This window comes from Protomyctophum bolini, assembly GCF_963924005.1.
Source record: "Protomyctophum bolini genome assembly, chromosome: 14".
In the NCBI taxonomy this organism is placed as follows: domain Eukaryota; kingdom Metazoa; phylum Chordata; class Actinopteri; order Myctophiformes; family Myctophidae; genus Protomyctophum; species Protomyctophum bolini.
Genome location: NC_137875.1, coordinates 35,788,081 through 35,800,672, shown reverse-complemented (window position 1 = coordinate 35,800,672; position 12,592 = coordinate 35,788,081). Strand labels below are relative to the sequence as shown.

The 12,592-nt window shown below is 44.2% G+C and overlaps 1 protein-coding gene across 1 annotated transcript in view; it reads right to left on the bottom strand.

The window, feature by feature from the left end:
- Window positions 1–5,834: 5,834 nt before the first annotated feature.
- The window catches only part of ercc6 (excision repair cross-complementation group 6), a 28,469-nt gene continuing 21,711 nt past the window's right edge, over window positions 5,835–12,592 (bottom strand). The window contains 8 exon segments of the mRNA XM_080781803.1: window positions 5,835–7,937; window positions 8,038–8,116; window positions 8,722–8,890; window positions 9,335–9,916; window positions 10,292–10,437; window positions 11,111–11,205; window positions 11,576–11,695; window positions 12,393–12,503. Of these exon segments, the coding sequence (XP_080637929.1) occupies window positions 7,482–7,937; window positions 8,038–8,116; window positions 8,722–8,890; window positions 9,335–9,916; window positions 10,292–10,437; window positions 11,111–11,205; window positions 11,576–11,695; window positions 12,393–12,503 (1,758 nt within the window). The 3' untranslated portion in view covers window positions 5,835–7,481.

Here is a 12,592-nt window from a genome sequence, read left to right as displayed (position 1 = left end):
ATGTCTCTCTCTCTCTCTCTCTCTCTCTCTCTCTCTCTCTCTCTCTCTCTCTCTCTCTCTACTGGGAGTGTCCAGATGTCTCTCTCTCTCTTTCTATCCCTCTCCCCTTCTCCCTGTACCTATACCCCCCACCCCCCCCCCTCTCTCTCTCTCTCTCTCTCTCTCTCTCTCTCTCTCTCTCTCTCTCTCTCTCTCTCTCTCTCTCTTTCCCTCGCTCCCTCCACGGGAGTGTCCAGATGTCTCTCTAACTCTATAACTGTCTCTACAGAGTGTTCAGGCTTTCAGCTCGTGCCGCAGAATCTCACGCCTAATTGGTCCTAATCGGATTATCGTGGCTTTGTCTCCCCTCCCCTCCCCTCCCCTCCCTCACCCACACCCACACCCACACCACACACCCCACCCACCTCCGTGTGTGTGTGTGTGTGTGTGTGTGTGTGTGTGTGTGTGTGTGTGTGTGTGTGTGTGTGTGTGTGTGTGTGTGTGTGTGTGTGAGAGAGAGAGAGAGAGGGGGGGGGGGGGCAAAGAGAAAGGGATAGTAAATAAATACTCATAAAGTTCTGCAAAAGTGCCAACAAAATTCATCATCGCCAGTGATTGTTATTCCAGAGTCAAGTCTATTCCCAGTGCCCCCCCCCCCCCCCAGCTCCTTCCATGCTTTCATTTGGTTCTTTGCTTTCACATGTTAATAAAAAAGAGGGTTTGGGTTTTAGATTGTCTGTGGATATGGAGCTCGGTCTAATTGCTCGTTAGGTGTGTTCGGGGGTCCGCGGAACAACTCGCTAAGGCCGAAATTTTGATTTTGTTCGCGGCGGGGGGTCCGGCGATTTATGCCGCTTCCTCGGATGGAATGGCGAGCCGCGGGACCCTTTCAATTAGTTTTAAAGCGCACACGGGACGCGCGCACCGCCTCGCCGCGCGTCTCCGTTCCCTCCGAGCCTCGTTCCGCGGCGTCTCGGAGGCGAAGAGACGCAAAATGAAGCAGCTGAAATGTAAAAGGAAAAAAAGCGGTAGAAGCGTACGTCGCGGCCCCGAACCACATCAAGTGCAGAAAATCCCTTCTAATGGCCCGTAATTGGTTCTGTAATATCATTACAGGCGGATAATGGCCAGTTACAGGGCCCCGCGCTATTAAGGGGCCTCCCTGGCGTGCGGCGTTTATGTTATTAAAGGGGGGGAATATAATGATATTTTGGTTATTAAATGCGCGTAATTAATTTATGCACCGCTGAAAATAAAGTTGTTATTATGACCTCGGCCGGCGCCGGCGAGATGCGTTGGGAGAAAAAATGTAAATCAAATAACGGGCCGTTGATAACTTTAATCTCCGATATTTGGTCTAGACGCGTGTGTGACAGCAGCCAGAGCTCAGAGGGCTGATCGGAGGAGTGGGATGATGATGAGAGATGAGTGCGTCATGCTTCCTCCAGTCAGTGTCCGCTCATAGGCCTATATCTATAGCCGATCTACAAGTTCACAAGGCCTGTCTGTCATGCACTATAGGCCTATGTGCAGATCGGCTATTATTTTCACTCAGAAAGCAACTCGATTTTAAATTTGCATAAAGGTGGGAAAAGCTACTATAGTAGACTAGACTACTTGATTATCAGATATACCGGTATAGTTTAATTATTAATTTTTATAGTATTATAATTACAAATCTAAAAAAAGGGAAAAAACACAAATTAAAATATAATATTTCAACAAGACAGACGTGCTTAGCCATGAAGGCCAAATAGCTTATGAGTTATGATGAAGCACATATTTGTGAGATAAATAAAGACAGGGGCAAATCAGAATCAAACAAATGATTTATGGATTTATTAAATTGTTAAAGAAACATTAAAGAGACATCTAGTCAAGAGTGTGTGTGTGTGTGTGTGTGTGTGTGTGTGTGTGTGTGTGTGTGTGTGTGTGTGTGTGTGTGTGTGTGTGTGTGTGTGTGTGTGTGTGTGTGTGTGTGTGTGTGTGTGTGTGTGTGTGTGCGTGTGTGCACGCGCGTGTGTCCCCCACTGAGCAGTGAGCACTGACAGAGCAGGGTTCAGGGTGCGGGCTCTTTAAAATCCTCTGGTAGCAACGCTCCCTCCCCCTCCACACACACCTGCATGCTGCAAACAATCAACCAGATATATAGCCTATACAGCTCATAAGAGTTAAATAGACAATGTATAATGTTGCAACTTACCGTAACTAATTTGACACCTTAAAGTTGAGTGGAGTAGTCTGGGACTGGCACTCAGGGTTGTTAGTGAAAACTGCTCAGTCACAAGTGTGTGGCAGTTTGAAAGAGAAGTTAATTCATCGTCATAATGAATGAATTGCTTGGTCGATTTGCTTTTATTCTGCAGGTGAGTTAGTTTACGTGTGTGTCGCTGTTGCTCATTGAAGGTCGTTAATGTCAAGGCAATTATGTTTATGCACTGTCAAATACTAGGTCTACATCTATTCTAAGGTAGCATAGCTGTATAGACATATTATCCTCATGCTCATTAGCTGTGCACAAATGTATACATCTTTGTGTTTGAGCACAAAATGCATTTTGAAAACCCATGTGTGTGTGTTTTGAAAAGTCGTGTGTGTGTGTGTGTCACTACCTGAGCAATGAGCTCAGGTAGAAGGTGAATACTGTGCATGTCAACATCCAAGGCTGACTGAGAATGCAACCAGGAGAATGAGGCTGGTCGGTGCCAGTGATACTGGGAGGAAAGTTGGCCAGCTAGCCAGCTATCTCTATCCATGGGTTCCAAAGTTTGACTCTGGCATCACTTACACAACTGATGAAGTCAAGGTAGGAGTTTTTTGTTTTGTTTTTACTTCTTTGCTGCTGCTGCTGCTTGTGTTGTCCCTTTTGTGAACACTACTTAGGGTATGGGCACTGACATATAGGAAGCCTTTGTTATGTTTCACCAGTTTCAATTGAAATGGGCCTCCACCCTCAGAGGGGCCTCCGAGCTACGACTGACCACCAGACATCATTCAACCCCCCCACCCACCACCCTTGGGTCCTCTCTCTCTCATTCACTCGCTGCCTTGCTCTCTCCCACAATGTTAAAGTTACACCCAGTGGTGGAAAAAGTACAAAAATATTTTACTTAAGTAGAAGTACTGATTCTCTACTTGAAAATTACTTAAGTAAAAGTACAAAGTACCCATTAAGAAAGTTACTTAAGTAAAAGTATAAAAGTACCTCAAATTAAATGTACTTAAGTACAAAAAGTACCCGGTGTAAAAATGTACTTAAGTATAAAAGTAAAAATTACAAAGTACAAGTAAAAAGTACAAGTAAAAAGTACAACATGCTTTTCAAAATGCCTACAAAGAAATGAAGTCCAAAAGTGGCTTTATTTCAACACTCGTCTCGAAACTGGCCATTCATTATCAATGGCATTTATATGTTTGTGTTGGGATAAACACTAGAAACTAAACTGGCCACTCATTATCATTACAAACAACTCAGGGTGCAAGCAAGCTCACACAAAAATATATTTCAGATTGGGGTCCACAGTAATTTAGGGGAGAATGGGGAGAGCCATTGCAATTTGCAAAACAGACATTATAATTGCGTGAATTCACGCATTATAATTAGCCCTTCACTAATTAAGCCCCACCCACTCCACTTTGCAGGGCAAACTGTCTCCCATTGAGATGCATGTAAATGTGTATTACATTATTGGGGGATAAAGTTGAAACCGATATCAACTTTAACGACCATCCCGTTCGACAGACATGCAATGCACGGTAAAGACTAGGCCTACAGTGATTATTATTGCAATCACCTGGATGGGTGAGTCGTGTAACATTCCTGACGTTAAGATGCGTCCCATACACATGCGCTGCAGGCGATGACTTTATAAACTTTATGTGGAAAATGCGGAGATTGCGCATATTTCGCGTGGAAATGTGTAGCGAGTAACGAAAGGTGTCCAATTTTAATGTAGCGGATTAAAAGTACTCATTTATTTAAAGACTGTTACGCCGCGGACAAAGCCAACTCGGATCGTGACAAATCATGACAATGAACACAATGTTTTGGGCCGATCAAATCATTAGAAAGAAGAAAAGAAAGTCAGGAGACAACACTATTTGTTTGGTTTTTCGTCTTATAAATTATTTGATCGGCCCAAAACATTGTGTTCATTCAGCCACTCATCACACTGAGCTAACTGCTGGTTACTACAACACAGCTTTTCTGTGCTAGTTGATGTTAGTGTGGAATGCAAAGTGTCAGTAAAGAATGGGGTGGGATTGGCCCCTTTATTTTTTTGTTTGAACCTGAGTGGGCTTTGAACCCACCATCTCCCGATCATGTGGCAGCATTCTAACACACTGAGCTACTGGCTCCAGACAATTCACACTTATTTTTTGTTTCTTTTGTTCTTCTGTAAACTCATAAAGTTTTTCACTCCGTGAGATCAGCCAAAGAGTCGAAGGGTTTTCTGTACCTCATTTGAACTGCCTAAATCCAGGATTGAAACAGGGACCGACCTTTAAATCTTCAGCAGGTTCGAACTTGATGCAGTTGAGAATGTCTGACTTAACCCACCTTTCAGAATATAGAGGTTCTTTAGGAGGTTAAAAAACAATGCACACTTTCGACATAAAAGCCCTAAAGAAACAAGTGTAATTGGTGGAGGTGCTCTAGGTGATCGAGTTCTAGCGTGGCTACCAAGGCGACTGTGTACCGAGGTACATGGCCAAAGCAGGTTCAAGGCCAGCCTGGGGGACCAAGCTGTACCCAAGCACTGAAGCCAATACTCATCGATGTACTCTGTTACCCTGGGTCTACTGGGATGCAGTACAGTGGGGCCGGGGGGGGGTATTTCCCCCCCGGTGTTTCCACACAGTAAAATGTGGGTGTTATGGCAAAATAAACTAGAACTGCACCCTATCGAGTGCCTACTTGCTTGTTGCACACAAGTAGGCCTACTAGTACGGACATTTATACAATATTAGCTCACTCTTACATCAAGGATGTTTTTTCCAAGTTTGTATGTGTATTACAAAGAGCAGGGCCGTTAGTTATTCTTTTTTCATTTTGCATCTTTGCAAGGTTGTACCTTTGTAGGCCTACCTGTCTCTAATGTATAAGCAAAGTTGTAGCAGCGGTTAAGACACAGGCTTCGCAAACAGAAGGTTCTAGGTTCAAGCCCAGCAAGGGGCTTTGTTCAACCGTCATCTTAGTCTTACCCAACACCTATTTCCTTTTAATAACCTGGGTAAAATGTGTAGCATTGGGAGGTAAATGGGAGACACTTTATTGTGAAGGGACGACAGGATGAGGTCTGTTGTTGCTGCGTAATTGTCGAGAGTAATGTTCTGCGAGTGATATTGAACAGTCAAAACTATGTGTCAAATTGTCAATACGCCTGTATTAACAGAATAATTATGTCATAGGTATATGGGGGCCTCATTTGGTCATGAAACGGGCCTCCAGATTCCTAAGGCCGCCCCTGGGCACTGATGACGCTCCAGCGGGAATTAAACCCTATAGGTTTTTCTTAACGCTCATATCGTTGCTGACGGGTAGTACAAACCTCTTATCTCCATATTCTAACGTTTTGTTTTCATCATACTGTATAGCGTCATACCAAAGCATCAAAAGTGATGATCTCTACAAGCTCGAAATACAGCGCGGTTTGAGCTACTGCCATTTTCTGAATATGATCCTTGAAGAGTACGAGTTTTAGACCTATACTATATGAGGTTTCCACCCGACAGAGACGATATCTGGCAAAGTATAAAAGCCATATAAATAATCACAAAGTCAATGTAGAGGTAGATCTTTTATTTATGTACAACTTATAGAAAACCTGTCATTAAAGAAATGCTATGATGGACCTCTCATTTACTAATTGACAGTAGGCTACTTCAAATCATAACGGGAATATTACTGCCGTTTGCAGGACTGTTATTGTATACAAAATTCCAACATTTTAGTGAGGCTGCATTAACGTTCAATGCAAATATAACACACAAGTCATTACTAAGGAAAAGCTGCAACTTTCAGTACATGGGTGCATTCAGCCATGAGGTAAAATAAACAATGACACCAGTGTGAAGCGAGGGGCGCTCTTATCATCGTACATCATCCATTCAATGGGGATTTAACAAAAATACAGATTTGCTTGTCTACATATGACATAAATTCTCCATTCATTGTCAATGGCATTTAATGTTTGTTAGGACAACACAAAAATATAGGAAGGGCTAGCGCCCCTCAATACAAATTGGCTTGAGGAAGGACGAGGATGTGTCGTCATGGCAGTGTTGCACAGGGAGCAAACAAATCCCTCAGCTCCATATATGGGCGAACAGGGGCATGCCCGTATATTGGCATACACTGATGACAAACTTTAGTTTATGGAAAGTCCTCAACAAAAGAATGGTAGTAATTGTGAAGGGAAAAAAACCCTGATTACATTATTATTTTGGAATACATCTAGAACATATAGTATTCAATATTCAACCATTTTATTGGTGGTAAAATAAAATAAAAACCTACATTTGGAATTTGATTTTGTGTACTCGGAGATAACAATAAAAGAAAGTATGCGAAGTAACGCTCGTCAACGGGCCACCAATAGTTCCAAACACTACTGTAAACACCACATTTAATCGGTTTACCCGAAACCAAACAAGTTCTCTGCAGACAAAATAGTTTTATATGCAGCTCTAATTTGAGTTGCTGTTAGACCCCCACTGCATGAAGGTGCTGGAATGGTGATTTTAGAGTTGCACGCCTGGATCTCCACTGTTTGTTTACATCACCCTCAGATTTGCCATTTCTGGCGACAAAGTACACGTTGTATTTGTAGTCCCTCATTGAGGGATCATAGAAGCTTGTACCGCCCTAACCTCTCAGGCCTCAGTTAATCAATCTTTCTTCAAAACGGTCCATGGTATCTGTTTTTTCTGTTGATGTTTTATTGTATGCCTTGTTTGTCTTTTGTGTCTCGTCTTGCATATTCAAAAAAATAAAGAAATAAAGAGTTAAAAAAAAAAACGGTCCATGGTATGTTGCTGTCAGACTTCGGAAATTTAACATTATAAAACGGCAAATTACAAATGCACCTTGAGTTTCAACAATCACACACAATGTTCTTATTGGTTTTTCTGCAGTGATCTTCATGTGCAAGGAGTGCTTCAGCAAGGCAATGCATTCCTTTGTTTTCACCACAATAACATTTTGTTCGGTTTCTCCACAATAACAACCAATTATACACTTATACAACCATATATATATACTTAGTTGACTGTGAGGTTCCCCAGGAACAATACTAAGTCCACTAGTTCTTTTACACCAAATCTCTTTGCTCAAAAATAGCTGATCTACAAGCTCGCGACGCATCCTGGCTCGTTACGAGCTTGTAAATTTTCCTTGAATTGCCGCCCCCCCCAGATAGTGACGCTAGGATTCAACGTGGTTAAGACCTCACCAAAACTCAAGTCTCAGCCAAGAAGCACACTGCCGGCAGCCTTTTCACTCAGCGGTAGCTCTCCTTCAGTCTCCAGGTCCCCTCCTTTCCAGCATCCCGGTGGAAGTCACAGATGCTCCTGAGCAGTTCCCTGAACACCGGCGTCTGCTCCTTGCTCAGTCTGGGCGTGAAGTAGCCCAGGACCTCCTGGGTGGTGGCCTGTCCGTCCACGCTGGCCTGGAACGCCATGAAGTTGCGCAGGTCCACCAGCAGCTCGTCGTGGTCCGTGGAGGCCGCGGCCGGGCCTCCTCTGGCTCCGCCCCCCTCCTCCTCCTCCGCCGCCGCTTCCTCCTCTCGGTTGGAGGCGGGCGTGTCCAGGTGACTGCGAGCTTTCATCTTGGCCAGCAGGGAGGAGGAGGGGAGCGGGGCGGAGGCGGACTCCCCGTTCTCCACCCCTTCCCCGCTGAAATGAGCCGCCGAGCCGGGCGGCTTCTTGGCGACAGACTTCTTTATAACGGCGGCGTCCTGGAGAGAGAGGATTGGATGATTTAACACGGCACAGCAGCGCTCCGATAACCTCCACCAGATGTGAAGTAGCTCTTAATTTGAACTTAATTACCATTACCTTGCACTTGTCTGGGGCAGGGGCAGCGGTAGCAGGAGGTGCAGACAAGAGAGGATTCTTCTTTAGGCCAAACCGCTTCCTGCAAGAGAGTCAACGTTATACATATCGTTCTTGTCAGGCAGAAAACCTCTTATCTCCATATTTGAACTTTTTGTGTTTGTTCGTAAATTAACGCCCTACTTGATCACGCTTGATAACGCCCTACTTACAGCGTCACTCAAAAGTAGCAGATCTGCAAGCTCTGCTTACACCATGTTTTGAGCTTGTCAACTGCTACTTTTGAATTTGGATCCTAAAAAGTAACCGTTTTGGACATATGAGGTTTCCAAACAACAGCGACGATATATTGTGCATGTGAGAAGTCACGAGCCCCTCCTAAAAAGCTTAAATCTGGGAACCTGTAGGATATTTCCTGAGGGCGATGTAGCCTCTGGAGGAAAGGAACAATGTTCTAGAATATCCAGGCCAAGACTTTCTCTACTATGCATCTGTCATTATTTACAGTCCGATTAGCAACTTGTTGTACTATAGATATTAAGGTAATCATTAAAAACAGATCTGCATTATGCATAATTATGCTTATGAAGAAAAAGGTTGAGAACTACTGATTTAGAAGGCATTTGTAGAATCTGCCTCAGTTCTGAATGGGTTAAAAAAAAAACTAAAACGTGTGTGTGCACGCACTTAGCAGGTGGTGGAGGAGGCCTGTTGTAGGGAAGCCGGCACTTTTGCCGCGACACCTTGAGCACCCTCAGGGCCTCTTTAGCGACTCGATTGGCCTCTGCCTCGACCAGAACGTAGTCTGCGCTGGATGACTCCATGATGGTATCGTGCTGCATCACACTGTGGATACCTGCACCACAGCAATAGAGGAAAGCCACAACAAAGAGTTTAACACTTTCAACCTGGTGTTCCTTGTTTTGTTCACGTCAAACTTATTCTCTCAGGCATATAGTTGATTGTTGGTTCATGATTGATGATTGATTCTTTTAAGTGTCATGCTTCCGAAGAAGCCCACCCCATATGGACTTACAGGACACTTTTTACAGTTTACATAAACAATTCATTTTGTAAAGCGTGAAAGGCGCTATATAAATTCAAGCTATTATAAACAAATAAAATAATATAATAAAATATAAATGTAAAAAAATAAAAATCCCAAACAATAAAAATCTTAATTTCTCTCTTTCCAACTACAAGCTCCCAACACATAGCAGCACCGTGATTGGAAATGTAATAAATCTATCACAGCGGATGCCTTTTCGTTCATGCAAGAAGAAGCCCAAAATAAACGTACCGGATTTCTTGAAGAGCTTCGCTAAGACATAATCGTCGTTCTGCTTCTGCTCCCGGTTGTCTTCGGCCTCTTGGTTGTACGTCTTCCTCTTCACCAGGTGAGAGATCCGCTGGCCCTCGCAGCGGACGTCCCCGGAGCGCCTGTGCTTCTTCCTAGTCTTGCGCGCCGCGCCGTCGGCTTGGTCGCAGTGCTTCCTCTTCTCCCTGTGCTTCTGAGGGCTGCCGTCTCTGTGCGGGTTGGACGACGACTCACAGTGTTTGCTCGTTTGTTTGTGGCTGGGCCCTGTGTCTGAGTCTCTGTGTGTCTCTCCTGGAACGTTGGATGGAATATTATTTGGCTCCGTAGCTGCACCGTTTTGGCCCGCGTCCGTCAGCCCGTTTGGTTCATCCCGAGAGATCGCTCCGCCACCCGAGGCGGTGTCCTCGTCTCCCGGCGCGGGAATGTGATTGGTTGAGGAGTGTCTGTCCTCTGGAGAAGCGCGGTTCTGGTTGGCCGAGGAGTGTTTCCGTGCGTGGTTGCTGGACCTGCGTTGTGACCTTGGCCTCTCTGGTTTCTTTGGTACCGCAACCTCTGATCCTGTACCTATGGTCACATCAAACAATCAAAACATGCTGTTAATTAGGCATTTCTTTAAAATTATTTATCAAACAGCAGTCAAAGGCTCATGCACGAGCGAAGAACACGCCTGGGCACTCACGCGCATGTGAATAAAAGCTTGGGTTGAACGCGCAAGCACGTTCTTCGCTTGTGCAATGTACTGGTCCATTTGGTTCAATTTGTACACTCTCAGAGTTATGGAGGTCCTTAAAATTAATAGGTTTTAGAACCACTGTACACTAAATGGAACGGAGCCTTAATTAGTATCATCAGTAACACATGTGAAGGAAGTAGGGAAGTGGCCCGGGAAGGAGGAAGAGTTAAGAGTTATTCTACTGTGCATAGAGCTTATTGGCTGACCTGCGAATATGGCACTGGTCTCTGTTCCCTCAGTTCCCTCTGGGCTGGCCAGGGTGAAGAGCTCATACATGTCATTGGACTTGAAGAAACGTCTTTGCTTGGGGTCCTTAAGCACCCGGTTGGTCAGGAACTGTTTGAAGATTTGCCTGAAAGATAAATCATTTTAATTGCTCAGTACCAGACGACCCTGATCTGGTGTCACCACCGAGCAGTTTGGCTGCTCAATAGGTCATTTATATTGTCTCCGTCAGTGGAAAACCTCACATGTCCAAAACTGTAATCTGTGCGTTTCACGTTCTACTCAGCCTACGGCTCAGCACCAATGTTATCAACATAACCGACGTGAGCTATGATGTCACACGTTTGTTGATGCATCGTTTTGCCAGTTTACATGGAGATGCCAGGCGGAGCGTTTTCAAAGATTTCCCGGGGTGCATACTTAGTTTAGACTAGTCAACAATGACTAGTCTAAACTAAGTATGCACCCCAGGTTTAGGTGTGCTGCCCCGTGGGAGGTTAGGGTTAGGGTGAGGGTTTGAGATAGGTTGTAGTTGTAGGACTAATAACTGGTCTAACCAAATTACTAGTCTAAACCAAGTTCCACTGTAGGCCCATGCAAATTATACTTTATTTTGCCGTTTTCTATGGAAATCTCGTGAAAAGGGGCCTGCGCCTCCACATTAGAGAGACCAAACGTCCACCCCTCTTCCAACAATACATTTCAGATGTGGGATAGAGAGAGCCTTACGGGTCCACTTGGTTCCATTTGTATACTCCCAGATTTAAATGAACACTCAGGATGTTCCAGTGTTAACTGACCTGTGGTATATTTTCTCTTCGATGGTCCCTGCAGTCAACAGTCGGTAGATGGTCACATTCTGTGTCTGACCAATCCTCCAGGCGCGCTCTCGTGCCTAAAAAAACAACAAGCCATTATAGGTCACATCTTATGTATAGCAAATCCATAGATCCGATCCGACCGCAGCATCTCTAGTCACTACAAGTACCGTAATACAAATAAGGGTTGCAACTATCAACTATTTTCCTTATTGATTATGAGTTATGTTATGTGTCTGACTTGATTCCTTATTTTATTAATCAAATAATCACGAAGCACTTTTTTTTCCGTTAACCACTTAAGCCCCATCTTGTTCTTTGTTGTGCAAAAACAGGTTTAAAAATGAATTAATACAATTTTAAGTAAAATAGTGCTACCAATTTATTTTATTATAATCGATCGGTTGAATACAAACGTGTGTGTGTGTGTGTGTGTGTGTGCTGTACCTGTGTGTCAGTGCTTGGGTTCCAGTCTGGGTCGTATATGATGACTCTGTTGGCTCCAGTGAGGTTGACGCCGAGACCCCCGACTCTGGTGGTCAACAGGAAGACAAAAATGGACGCGTCCTGCGAGGGACAAAACAACAGCTTGTTTATCTTATCGTCTGTCGGGTGGAAACCTCATAATTATGTCAAACGGTTACTTTTCAGAATTCAAATTCAATTATTTTGAATGACACTGAAGTATGGTACCATTCATATATATATATATATATATATATAGGGGGTTTCTTGCACAACAGCGACATTATTTTTCCTTCAAATGTGAGTTCTAAGTAAAGTGAAAAAACGAATAAATAGTCATATAATATTGGGACTCTGATTCGACAGTGCCTTCCTATTACTTAACCTGTTCTGTGTTGTGTTCCTTTCCTCTCTATTCTATCTACCTATTCTACCTCTGCCTGCAATGTTGAGAGCTTGCACCAATTTGTAGTTTGAACTGAAATCGAGTGAAGTGACAAAGTTGATTCAGATTCTTCATATTATTCTAACATAGGTAGTTGTAGTTTATGGCCCTAGTAGAGAGAGAGGGGTAGTTGTAGTTTATGGCACCAGTAGAGAGAGAGAGAGACAATGAGGTTATAACAAAGAGTGAACAACAGATTGTCGTCGGTTAGTGTTTTCACCCTCAGGGGGCTGAGCAGCCCGCCAGAGGATTGCCACGTTTTCTAAAGTGTGTCCCCCCCCCCCCCCTCGGAGAGGGTGGGGGGATTTCCCGGTGAAACATTAGGAGCCATTAGAGGAGAGGCTAATCCTTTACCTCGTTGTAGCGGGCGATGAGGGGCTGCCGGGACGCTATGGCGGTGGTGCCGTCCATCTTCAGAAACGAGTAGTTGTTCTGCCTCACGAACACCTCCAAGATCTCCAACATCTGGGAACGACGGAGAAGTGGAGTGAGATGAGAGACGGAGAAAAGTAAAGTGTCATTTATACTTGGGCATATGGCAGTGTCGCGTGCCA